At 41.2% G+C, this 13,881-nt stretch overlaps 1 protein-coding gene across 1 annotated transcript in view; it reads left to right on the top strand.

Annotated features, from left to right (window-relative positions):
- Window positions 1-12,203, top strand: part of LOC147747647 (ferric reductase 1-like) — a 400,432-nt gene extending 388,229 nt beyond the window's left edge. Inside the window, exon 19 of the mRNA XM_086954577.1 lies at window positions 10,158-12,203. Coding sequence (XP_086810703.1) covers window positions 10,158-10,262 — 105 coding nt within the window. The 3' untranslated portion in view covers window positions 10,263-12,203. The remainder of the gene's footprint in view (window positions 1-10,157) is intronic.
- Window positions 12,204-13,881: the final 1,678 nt, after the last annotated feature.

Raw genomic sequence — 13,881 nt, 5'->3', positions numbered from 1 at the left:
AGGGAGGAGTACCTAGAGCCGATGGCCACCATGCTACAGACCAGACTGGCAAAAGGGTGCCAAAGATAACCACCTCCGTTTTATCGGAATTGAGCTTCAGGCAGGTATACACTCGCCAGATGACTAAATAAAGTGGAGAAGTGTGTCTCACTGGTTAGAGGAGGCAGACCCTGAAGCAGAGGTCAGACCGGGACCAGGGTTCAATTCCCGACACAGCAGGGTCTTGAGCTCAAAATGTCCACGGACTTGATAATTCTCGCTTCGGTGCCTACTCAACTCAGGGGCTCACACTCTGCAACTCTGGGCAATAGCTTGCTCTCCACTACGGCCCCCTGCAGCGGAATGCCTGGCCTTCACCTTGGGGGTGCCCAGTAGGGGCTATCTCACAGGAAAGAACCAGGACGGGTTCCCAAAGCAAGCGCCTTGAGACCCTTTGGGGTGATTAGTGCGCTATATAAGAAGCCAACATTACATTAATGAAAACAGGAAACGAATGGGGCAGTGAAATGGATAACAGAGTTCTTATTCTAATTGCTCTGTTTAAAAAAATAGTTTAATGCGTATTGTCTTTAAAGGTTGTTCTCAGTTTTAAGGACCCTTTGACCTACATTGTGTGCAATGGTGTGGAAAGTTAAGATTGTGAGAAGTAGTACATTTTGGCATAGTAATAATTTTGGGACATTATTTTACCCTGTTATGTTGTTACCGTGAAATATATATAAATAAAAACGTTTACAAATATTTAAAACTGCTATTTGGATCAGGTTTCATATTTCTTTTGCTGAAACAAATCAGTTGATTTTACTGGGCTGGTAAATAGGTTAGGGCTGGCAAATAAGTTGGGAAGCATTAATCAAAGGGAGCATACGAAAAGAGCATAACCTCTGATGGGGGAGAGCATTGAGATCCCTTAAAGGACTGCCCAATTGTTGCACAAGTAAAACCTTACATAACAAGCATTGGTAATGCATCGGCTTCGCCTGTATGAATAATAATAAAGCAATAGAAGTTACTGAAACTGTTAAAGGGTTGTGACTTGCTTATGGAGAAAGGCAATGTATTATGTGCTCCCATGAGTCAACAAGTTAATGCCAATTGTAATTGTGAATCTGTGTGAAAGTGTGTAAAGGAGGAACGCAGCTCTCAACATATTAGCAGTGCTAAAAAAATAAAAATGCAGTCACCTGGAAAGCATTAAGGTTTCAGTAACTTATATTGCACAGCTGCTCCCTAACCTACATCTTACAACAAAAAACAGCTTATTATTGATCCCATAGGCGAAACCAATGCATTACTAATGCTTGTAACAACTGCCTTCACTTTATAGTTTCTCCTGAGTTGTGAGTTAAAAGCCCTTTTTTAAGACCTATTCAGTACAAAAGCTTCCACAAACAGTTTAAAACGCTGTGTAGTCGAAACCTAAAAATAAATAAAAGCATGTATTTTTAAGCCTTTACTCCTTACGCTGCTAACCGTGCAAAAACAACCTGTCCTACTGCATTTCGAGTCATTGTTTTCCATTAGCCAGCGGATTTCACTTCGGTTTCTCTTTCTTCTTTGTTTATAATTAATTTGCTGACTTGTAACTTCATTGTTACGGTCAAATGTTTAAAACATGCTAAACGTTATTAAACTGAGCACCTGAAATAATTTGAACTTCAGCTGAGTGCTGGAACATTTCTGGCTTCTAATTCTGTAGCAATATTCTCAATGTGAACTAAAATGAGAGTTCTGTTTACATACTTCCTGTGCCTCCAATTAATCACACTACAAGTTGTACAAATATATATAGTGAATATATATATCTCTTTCCATGTCACGCATTCCTTGAAATTCACATTGATCAACAAACAGAAGTAACAACACAAATCAGGTTGAACTAATTGTTGGTGGGATGGTGCACAGAAAATAGCCAACACTTAAACTTTGCATTATCGTTATGTTTGTTATGCAACTATTTACAAAGACTCAGACAAATGTAATCCAATCCTAACATTACTCTGATCTTTTAGTTAATAGTTCTACAAAAATTCACTTTTTACTCGACTGTATAGTGAAACACCAGTGGTAGATCACTGTGCATACAAAAACTACTGACATTTTAATTAAGAATCATTCAATGAAAGTCCCTTCCTTCACTCAAACACTGTTTTTGTTTCTTTCCCTGAAGACCTCTTCTTTGGCCTTTGACACTAAAATAGGACAGTAACTGTTCAGAATCAACAGTGTACTGAACGTGGTTACTTTGGGCACAATACCTCTTTTCAAGAGAATCTTTAGTAACAGGAAGTAGGGCTTCGATTTTGCAGAGGTATTCAGAAACTTTACAGTGGTTTAAAGCTATTTGTACACCATTCCATTGATCACAAGTGGTAATTACTTTTCTGAGAGGCCAGCTTTGTTCTTCACAAGATAAATTGTCACTCTAAATGTCACACTTAACACATTGTTATGTCACATGTAAGTACACTAAAAACATGAAAATGTCACAGGAACACGCAGAAAGCTTGGTAGCTACGTAAATGTGTTGCGAGGTACTGAGCCGGCTGAGTCAGTTTCGCAAGCAACTAAATAAGGCGAATACGGGCTGTAGGCGGAAGGGCCAGTCCAGGTGGAACCGAACCGTGGCCTCCACTCACCATGAGCCATCTGGTGGATGATCACCCTGCAGAACAAGCATTTGCAATGCAATCGGTCTCCCATTTATGAGAGTTTTAAGCTATTGGCATTGCAAATGACAATGCATTTTATTTATCTGTTGTTTTTAGAAAAAAGAAATAAAAGGCATCATCATTTACAAAGCCAATAGCTTAAACTCTTGCAAATGTGAGACCTATTGCATTGCAAATGTGGGCTATAAAAAAAAAACGTTAGGAGAGAGCGTGTCCTGCCTGCAGCAGCAGACAGGACGACTCTATTTGAGAAAATAGTGCTTGGAGGCTGTAATTAAAGCCTACCGAGCAACAGCACACGTAACAGGGAGTGTTCCTATGGGAGGTTACAATATGAGACAAGGCGGTACTAAGGAGGAACTACTAAGCCTATTGACCAATGAACAGCCACAGTTTACAGTGGACAATGACACAAGCCACTGAAAAATGTGGGCGGAGCTTCAAGTAGTGGCTCAATGATTAGAGCGGCAGACCCTGATGCAGAGATCTAGCCCGGGACCAGGGTTCAATTCCCCGCCTCGGCGGGTCTTGGGCTCAAAATTCCACGGACCTGATAATTCTCACTTCAGTGCCTATTCCAATCATGGAGTCCCACTCTGCAACTCTGGGCAATAGCTTGCTTAATCTCCACAACGGCCCCCACAACGCTAAGGATGCCTGGCCTCCACCTTGGGGGTGCCCAGGAGTGGACGCCTCACAGGGAAAGCCAGGATGGGTTCCACAGCGGTATTCGTACAAGCGCCTTGAGACCCTTGCGGGTGAGTAGTGCGCTATACAAGTATCAATTTACAAGTACTTATTACCTTAATAGAGCATGCCTCGCAGTGCAAGCGCTGCCCAGGCTCAACATAAAAAGGGACCGCTCCAACATGGCAAATGTACTAGTTCCACTCAACTACCCTTCAAATACATGATGAACACTTCAATTGATTGCTAAAAGAAGACTAGTATTATTTTATAAGAATAGTATTTGAAGCTAAGTAGTATTCTGTTAGGGTTTATTTGCAGCTCTTGTGCTATTTCAAGAGCAAAATGAAGGCTAGTCTCATTGTTTGTGACCACTGTTTGAAGACTAGTGGTATTCTTTGTGAGCAATATCCGAATACTAATGGCAATGATTGTGAAGAGTTAAGTAAGATAGCCGAATTCAAATTGAATATTAATTGAACACAAGTCGCATTAATTCATTTATAGCAATTTTATTCATTTGAATGCTTGCACAAGGCTTCTTTTAATGATGGCTTTTGGACTAAATTTTATGTGTGACATATCTTTGGAGTCCATGATTCTAATACGCCTGTAACAAACTCATTATTCATGCATTTAGTAAGCATTTTATAATTGTGGTATGTGAGAAGACCAGAGCAAGAGATAGTAGGAGAAGCACAAAGCAAAGGAGCCAAAGCAGACATACACAGGATTGTACCAGGAGACCGCTCCTCCTGCTAGTAGAGAACCAGTTGAATTGTCGAGAACCTGGCTGAATTCCCACTTGGTCCATGACAAGACAGGATCACCCCTGTTTGTTTTCAGGTTACCCAAAATGAGCAATGGTGGACAATTCAATTAGTTGTCAGATAAAAAAGTAATTGTTCTAATTCCTCCTGTGTTAATTGTCCACCAGACTCCATTAATGTTAGCACTTATAAAAGCAATTCACTAAACATGTTTGTACAAGGCGTTTATGGCATTGACTTTTACATTTTATTTTTAAAGGAAATGCAGTTGGACACAAAAGTGTGTGATATGACATTTCTTTTATATTTGCCTATAGAAGAGCTAATGGCTTTGCCAATGTTTTAGCCATGTTACGCACTAGCTAGTGGTGTGGAGTATTGCAGTGTGGAATTGCGAAGAGTGGAATAGAGTGTTGTAGAATGAAGTGGCAGATTGTGTCATGGAGTGACAGAGTGGAGTCGGGTAGAGTGGTGTAAAGGGGAGTGGCATAGAGCAGAGTTACTAATCTGTTGCTGCATAGTGGAAGATCTTTTGTGAAGGTTGATGGGTCGCCTTTCTGTAGCCCATTGCTGTATTTGAGTTTTAAAGTAGTACTAATGGAGTAAAACATTCGCTAAGCCAGTGTTGTGAGTGGGTGATGGTATAGTGAGCAAGAAGCACTGTGGCTTTGAGTAGGGTCTGGCAAAACTGAGGGATATGGAGTGGATCTGTTAATGACTGCAGATTAGTTCTTCAACTGGCCTACAACGCAGTAGGCGTTTCTTCTTATTTAACTTTTTTAAGGGTCTGCATTTGGTAAACAAACTTATGTCCCAGATATGCAGGTGAGGAGTAGAAAGGGAAAGTGCCAGAGAATTAGGTGTTTTTTGTTATGTGGTCAAAGTTGCTGCTACTCACTTGGTTTTAAAATATGAGTGTCACTTACCTTTTTAGCAACCATTCTTACCTTGAAATGTTCTTATTTTTCAGACCAGTAGCAGGACAATCTGATGAATAGCTGTAAACATTGACAAGGAGATAGAAGTGATTTACTAATGTAAAAAAGTATTTTGTAAATAGGCGCATACCACTGTGAATTCAACTTCTTAAGCATAAACTTGAGACAAAATGTGTGGTTGAGTTTCACTAACCATACACCATATTATGGCATATTGAGTGGTGAATATCATAAATGTATCACACAGTCACCAAAGTTTAGTTCTAGTTTGGCCAGAGTTTCCATAGGAAAGGCATTTTTTCCTTTCTTTAATAGCCTTGGTACTCTTTCATTGAAACATTTTTTTAAAAAGCAATCATTTTGGCTTCATCATGGAAAGTTATGCAGAAATTATACCAAAATCGATCAGCAGAAAGTTTGGTTATTTGGTGTAAATCTGTTCAGCCATTTTTGAGAAATTAGCATCAAAATGGAGATCCTGATGAGCTGGTCTCTTGTTTTCGTGGACTAATGCATCCACTGCAGGAATCTATACATGAACTCACTGCAACTGGTTCAAATCTCAATCCACTCAGCCTTTTATCCTGAGGTTGATAAAATGAGTACCATTGAGTTGGGTAACAATAAACATCTGTTAATCAGCAGCAAGATACATTTTCACTGAACGTGTGCATCACAAATGTACATGTTATGTTAGGGTAAACACCAGGTAAAACTTAAAAATAACTGAATCATTGGTGCCAGATAATCTGCGATTGACCCATTCAAAGTGGAAGGGTGGACACTGATTGGCTTGCCACAAATATGAGAATGTTGGGTCAGCCATCTCCATCCTCTAGTCCTGAAGGGGAGAAAAACATGAAAGGCCACATAGGGGTCAAGATAGACATGCCTTTGCCTTTGGGACGCCCCACTTTAATTCAAAACAGGTAAAAACAGAAAATAAGAAGATTGGGTCGCAGTTACCCCGGTATCAGTGCCTGGTCCTAGGGTACCCAGCGCAGTAGTCACTGTGGTACCAATAAAACATTAAAAAATAAAATACAAAACCCTATGGCCAATCACCACTTTGCACATGTGAAAGACAGGCACCATCATATCATGGAAGTCAACAACGGGACAGGAATTCCTACCATTATACCCAACCCAGCATTTCACCAGAGGTAGCCAACATATCAAGCGTGCTCACATATGGCCAAGAATTACTCTTTTTGTGACTGGCCGAAGTTTTCCAAAAGTTGGGTATCATGCAGTGGTGGCCTAGTTGCCAAGGAAAACAATTATGTGAGGGTCAGCATATCACCAGTGTTGGCAATGGGAGCAACGCTACTCCCTCGGGCCCTCACAGAGCCTTAAATGTTTTTCTAGATTACCTCTCTCTGCTATCACAACGCCAAATGGTGCTCCAGGTTACCTTGCTTTTCCCCTCACGTAGACAGCAGAAGTTCCCCGATTAGTACTCCTGAGAGAAGGGGGCGTGAGTCCTTTGGGTAGACTGCAGGAGACAACTGGGAGAGAATGGAACGGCCTGGGGAGGGTTTGAAACAGGAGAGCAGAAAGCAGGAACGGGAGTGCATGGATAACTGGACACTGCAGTGGTGAGAGACCTTGTTATGTGAAAACTGTAGGTGCATAGTGTAGAAAGCATGAGTGACTATACACCTGTGTAAACATTTACAATCTTTCTGATAGGACTATCAGGAAGAATGAAGTAAATGAGAATGCTAGCAGCTGAGGGACAGTATTAGTTAGCATACACAAATCCTTTATTGGTTCATCTATTTAAACTCTATATTTGGTGTTAAAACTTTCTATGTAGAAACCTCTACTCCAGTGGTGGCTGCTTTCAATAGAAAGTGGTAGGGCAGCGGATAAAGAAAAAAAGGACTTACCTGCCACTGTCCAGCTACTTCCACGAGCGCAGTCCAGCTCACAGACTGCACACCCAATTGCGAAGCTGCCCTCATGCAACTATCCAGCATGTCAGCATCACCAGGATTCGCCTGAGCAGACTGGTTTGACGCTCACTAAGGCATATGAGTTTGTGGCTTTTCTCTACCTGGAAATACAACTGAGCTGGGTTAGAGAAATGTAAGTGTGCATGCTGGTTTGGCCGTCCTAGGTTGGCCGGCCAAGCCAACAAGCGAACTGAAAGTGCCCACCACTCCTCCTCCCTGCTATTGTCTCTAGAGGATGGCCCTGCCATAGACTTTGGCCACTTTGACTAGCCAAGGAAAAATAAAATGATACATTTGTTATTATCATTTTATTGTTCATCTGCTGGATTTTAGCAGTTGGGGGCGGGGGGGTTGAGGGCGACGCTCCTTTGCCACTACGGAGGAACCGCTGTTGCTCCACTCTCTACCCTCCCAACCCCACCACCTCCTTCAAACCTTACCAGGAGAAAAGACAGAGGTGAAGAGTAGGTAGTGTTTGAGAGATAGAGGAAGCTGGGAAGACTGGGAGTCTGGGTGTTTCTGTCAGGTTTCTTTGGCCTTGAATATGTATGTAGTTGTGCCTCTATATATGATCTAACCTTAGGGTAAGAGGAACAAAAGATCTGGTGGCATAGGATGTAAGTGAAGGAGAGATAGAAAATGGGAGAGAGAAGAGTTATGAAAACAGTGGTCTAGATGGATTTTTATTTGGGCATACAGAACAGGTGGTTACGAGCAATTTCTGAATTGAGCTATTTAGTACTGTGGGTGGGACTATGGAGGATTATTAGAGTAGGGCATCCAGGTTAGGGGGGGTTAAGTGGTGCAGTGACTGGATGGGTGCTCATTGCACTCATGCATATACATTTCTATTTATCTAACATATATTTTCATCCATCATATCTGTTATGCGTTTCAGCAATACTGGAAAGATAAAAGGCAGAGTTCAGAGTTCTAATCACCAGGATTAAAACTGTTCCCAAAGCTGTTGACCTTAACTCATTGAGCTATCTGTACAGGTTTAATGTCAAATTGTATTAGAAACTATCTATAAGAACACAGTAGGTTAATGTGCCTAGTGAAAATAGCCTTCTCCAACAGGCAAATCAGGGTTTGCATTCTGGCATGTTTTATTCAGACTTTCACCCGCCCATTATAGATGAAATTTGGAACCTTTATTTGTAAGAATCCTTGTGTACGGAAGGGCTTAGAGGGCACTCTGTGGAGAAAAAGCCGCCAAGAATTATGGTAACTGTCTATATCTCTGCAAACATATTTTAGGCAGTTTTTCATAGCTTGAACTCAACTCGAGGGTATGGGAGCAGGATAACTAATAGTTACATTGCACAAGGTCACATTCATCTTTTTCAGACACAGGAAGATAATGGGCCCAATTTGGATGTCGGGTGAAGAGTTATGTATTAAAAAGGAAGGTCTAACCTGGATAAGGGTTTATTTTGCCAGGTCAAAATTACAAACCGGCTCCAATGGCTTAAAGAGCTACTGAAGTGGGTGGCAAAATGAGTGCTGCAGACCCAATAGTAGCATCTAATTTACAAGCCCGGGAATAGGGTATACCCTTTTACTAGGGACTTACAAGTAAATAAGTCCTTGCACTGTGAAAACCTAGTCACAGTGCAGGCTAAAACTCCCTCTCTGAGAGGGATAAGTTCAGGGCTGTTTTCAGAGGAGGTGTACTAATTACCTCAGACAAGCTACAGTGCGGTAAGGAGAGCAGAACAAAAAAAAATGCAAATGTGATATCTAAAACTAGCTCCAGTGTTCGCAAAAGACTGTATAAGTGCATATCTGGGCCAGGTTTAAAAACCAAGCTAGAACAGGAGGGAATTCAACCTCTGCCCTGCTCTCCTCACAACACATAAGCTTGTCTGAGGTAATTAGTACACCACCTCTGAAAACACCCTCAGCTCCTCCCTTTCAGAGAGGTGGTTGTAGCCTGCACCATGACAAGGTTTTTACAGTGCAAGGAGGTTACCCTAGGATGAAGAATGCCACCTTTGGGTGGGTGAGTAAAACTGTCCTTTAAATGGGACACTTCACCAGTACTACGTCTTTTTCTGGTTTTTGTTTTTGTTTTCTGTTTGTTGTAGCCCCAGGGGTTCCTTATTTGTGGTCAATATTTTATAATTGGGGGAGTTAACCTCTTAAATTCTTCTCCGGCCCTCTTCATGTTAAGTATATGCAAATCACGGCAACTATTCACGTTGTGCTTCGACAGCTTTCAGCATCCTGGTTTGTGAAAAATATAAGGGCTTCAAACAGGTGCATTCTGTTATTAATTGATTCAGCAAAGAAGTTGGCAAAGTGCCCGACAATGTGGTCATTAATTGCTTCACCCTAATTTGAGTTCTCATGGATATTCTTATGTTCTCATCACTAAACATGCATGTGAATGTCACACACTTGTCCCAATGTTTCTTCATGACTAGACTAACTTTGACATGTGTAAAGCATTTGGTGCTGGCCTGTAAGTCAGAAGGAAACAACATTAATGCTGTTTGACGAATGATTATTAAGACAAACATCTGAAAGTTTGTTACAGCCTGGAAAAACTCAGTGTTACAGATTCATGCATCAATTAATTGTTTTGCAATGATTTGACAATCAGCTTCGACCTACGCTGTGCACATGGAGAAAAACCTTGGCCCCATAATGTATCCCACCATGCTCACAGACTATCTTCTAGTAGTACTACACTCTGCATTTCTGGACTGATGTGGTTGGACCTCCACATTTTTTTTTGTGCCTGTGCGTTTTTCACGCTCCTCTTAGTATAATGTGAGGCATAACCTGATTTTTTTGAGTCAGCAAGTTTTTTGCAGGCACCTTCTTGTGTTCACTGCGCTTTGAATTTACAGAGTAACACACCTCTCCCAGTGTGAACAAAGTCATCCCACTTAGCTTATTCTATCAATATTTATGTCTACGTTATATTTATTAATGTGCTGGAGAGTGTAAAAGGGGAATGTCATTGTCATGCGTCTGCATGCCATGCACGTTGAAAATGCAAACCTATTTTACTGCTGATTTGCCTCGAGCTTTCGATGTATATCTCTGTGCACTTCAAAGAGCAACATGTGCAGCATACCTGCTCTTTCGCAAAATAATCTACATGTATTTTCTTTATTTTAGGTGAAAACTGAAATGTTCTTTTTTCTAATCTACACATTTGGGAACTTAGCGTTTCTGGTAGCACTGCTTGTTGGCATTGGGACATCTGACTTCAACAGCAATTGATAGAAAATTGGAGGATGGACGAACACTGCACTATTGACGCACTACTTTTCAACTGTATCCTTCCTCCACTGTGTGCCTGTAATGGAAATCTGGAGAATGGCTGCAACGTGTTTAGCTCTGCCAGATCGTTTCATGAAGCTGTATCTTCGAACATCCACCCTCCAGTCTTCAGAACTACGTGCCTTCACTTATGATGTCCCATGGACAAGCACAGGCTCTGCTAAAGGCACATGAGCAGCTGCGCCACTGAGAACAGAAGACATTACCTCACCTCAGAGAGCTGGGTCTCCTCGCGCTTGCCATGTTTTAAGCAGTTGTTGAATGTAGTAGCCACCCAGGATCGAGAAGATGCGAATGGATTCTTTTTTGCATCATAATGTGGCTTGTGCGCAGGTAAATCTGAAAAGCAGCAGCTCCACAACTGATAAGTGCACTTAAGGTGTCACCTCATCTCGGAAACCTTACTGTGCTAGGCTTTCATTTCACATTCTAATGCATTCTGGCACGGTCGTCCATTCACCAAAATGCAAGGGGTAGTCGAAGTGGAAGAGACATCACACGCCCTTTGACCTTCACTTTCACTTTCACTCACACACACATGGTTACTCATACAAACACTCCAGTAGCAGCTGCTAAGGGACCTGGGTTGTGGGGCGGGGCAGGGGGACACGAAAAAAGTAATTAAAAAAAACACTTGTGACAGAGGGAGGGCTGCCATCTCTCCTCTGTCCTTTTCTTCCTTATCCCAATCGCGTAGCAGGATGCAGGAAGCACCTGGCTCCCAGCCTTACAATAGCCAAACACAACGCTGTAATGCAGCGTTGTGATTGGTCTGAACGCGGTGGATCGGCGCTCAATCAGTGAATAGGGAACTGGGCATGTAATGCAGCCTGCATGGAGAAGATGTGAAGTGCACATGACTGTTTGGCCTCCCCGAGAGGGCAGGCCAAACAGTTGTGTACACTTAGGGGTGGGCAAACCACTCCTCATCTGCTCCTCTGTCGTCGGAGCAGCCACGCCCCAAACGCTAAGCTGCAGCAGAAGGAAAGAGAAAATGATAATACCATGAGTTATTGTCATTTTATGCTTCCTTTACTTCACTGCTGTGAAGCAGTGGGGCGATGCTCCTCTGCCTTAGCGAGGAGCCGCCACTGACACATTCTCTCTCACGTAAAACACACTCACCCGCAAGCATGCACACAATATACCTTTTAAAGCGTATTTCTTCACTTTCCTCAGCTGTCAGGAAAAGTCATAGTTTAGCTAACTGTACTCCAAATATTATTGTACTAATAGTGAATAATGTCCTATTATTCACTAGTAGTGTAATAAATAAAAATTGACTGAAAGCAAAGAGTGGAGCCCAAACCGACGAACATAAGGACAAGCTGCCACTGTGTTACCAGCACTGGTTTTGCCATCCCTGAGGCCAGAGGTCACAAAGGCCTGGAATAGCAAGGAGCAAGCCAGGGGTCACAGTTGCAACCCTGGCGATCCCTAAATGAATCCTCTGCATTCTGGTGTTATAGACTTGGTTTGCTTCCAGTGAACTAAGCAGATCAACACAGTTGGTGCGAACAATTTGTAGTTCAATAGTTAAGGACTTTAAACAGTGTCATTGATGAAATGGAGTGAAGTGGCCACCATAAATGCACTACACATAGGTCTCAATCTTCCACTGCAATTTTGCAATGACTGAATAATACAGTCCGTGGAATTGAGTGGAGGTGTTGATTATGCCTTTGTCAAGTAGTGCAAAGGTCACTCCAAACTGAATGTGGCACCAATTCAATCTATGTAATATGGTAATAGAGGTGCAGTATTGTACCAGCATGGATATAATGTATTGACTCTGGGCCTTGCACTGAGTGAGAAGCAAATACAGACTCTATCTTGGGATGTTATCAGTCTATTTTGTTTTATTTAAAAAAAAAAAGAAAATTTGCAGCACCTAATCTTTTGCTGGCCTCTCTGGGCCCGAATGATGTTGGTACCACAGCATGAGGGAGTTGTTTGTTTGGGCATTTCCGCGTTGTGACTTTCTGCTTTAATATTGTCAGAGGAAGCTGTTTCTGCATCAATCATTGTTGCAGGTTGGGATACTGGGAACTTATAAATAAGGTCTGGGGATAGCTCACCAGGCCTTCATTATTTCAATAATATATTGTTTTATATGTTGCAATAATTCAATTTGGACGGGTCCATAACTCTGCCCAGAGTAACAATGCCAACTCCTTAAGCAATGATTTGGCAGTGGTTAGGCGTCGGAGCAACAGATGGAGGAAATAACCTGCAGAGAACAAGCAAGTAGTAACTGCTACCTTAAACCACTCACCTCACACGAACAGAAGAACAATGAAGTCATTAGAGGAAGGTTTTTAAACACAAGAGCAAATTGCACCTTACTGTCTATTAAGTGGTGAGCTGCCTCAAATGTATTGTTTCAACTTCTTATGTCTGTTGTTTTCATATAGAGCAGTAGAATGTTGCTAAGTTATGCTTGGCAGGTCCGGTTGTGTTTTTTTAAACATGAATAGTATAATTGGAATGCAGCATCATAGTTTACTAGGATCTCGTTTGAACTTTAATTTGCAAATATATGTAAAATTAAATAATTCACGTCAAATCATATTGAAATATCTTGTCAGATTTTAGAGCATTAACTAATTGCTGAAATCACAAAGCAAGAATATCTGTGCTAAATACAGAATCCGATGTGTATGTTTATCGTTGTACAGAGAGCCCTATTAGCTTATAAGCAATGCAAAAAAAATGCAGTTTTTAAATTCTACAGTGAAAATTAGCTACAAGCAGTTAAATTCGCTGGAAGGTAAGCTCATGTTGTTGAAGTAACTGTGGCGTAATTTATTAAAGAAAATGATTCCCTCATGACCTGAATTACTTTACAATTGACGACATTTATACTTTCAAAGAAAGCCTTCAACACACGGTGACTGCATATATTTTTTTCATATTTATTATCTCGTTTTTTATATTCTTTTTTACAAAATTATACTTTTTTACTGTGTTTCTTCAAGTTCATCACAATCATTTTACAAAAGGACATAGAATTCATTTAGTTAACAAATCATCTGTGAACAATAAAAATACAAATAACATACTGAGAACAATTCTAACTCACTCTCACCAATGCCTCATACATACATTAATCAGAACCAATAGTGGAATTGATATCACACCTTTTTCATCCCCATGATATCAACTTAAGTACAGACACAAACCTGTTACTCCATATGACATCACAGGAAGTGATAGCACACATTTGGCTCCCCCTATAAACAGCCATTATATACTTTTCTAAACAATCCTCTTTGGAAATTGCATATTGCATCATGTATTTAAAGAGTTTGCAGACAAGTTCCATCATATTTAAAAGGTGTAAGATGGCCTCCGCAGCCTGCTGTGAAATCCTTCAACAAAATGTGTTCACAAGGGATAGAAGAGGCAACACCTCTCCTCACCACTTAACACAGTTACTTCATGGCAGAATGGGCCCCTTTCTCCTATTCAAGTTAACATAATCTGGAATATCATGCAAGTTACTTATGTTTTAATGACCAATTTAAACCATTTGTGGATACGATTGGACACATGAGCT

The sequence above is a fragment of the Lissotriton vulgaris genome, chromosome 1_1 (assembly GCF_964263255.1).
Source record: "Lissotriton vulgaris chromosome 1_1, aLisVul1.2, whole genome shotgun sequence".
Taxonomy (NCBI): domain Eukaryota; kingdom Metazoa; phylum Chordata; class Amphibia; order Caudata; family Salamandridae; genus Lissotriton; species Lissotriton vulgaris.
Note: the sequence above shows the minus strand (reverse complement) of the source record. Positions and strands in the feature narration are given on the sequence as shown.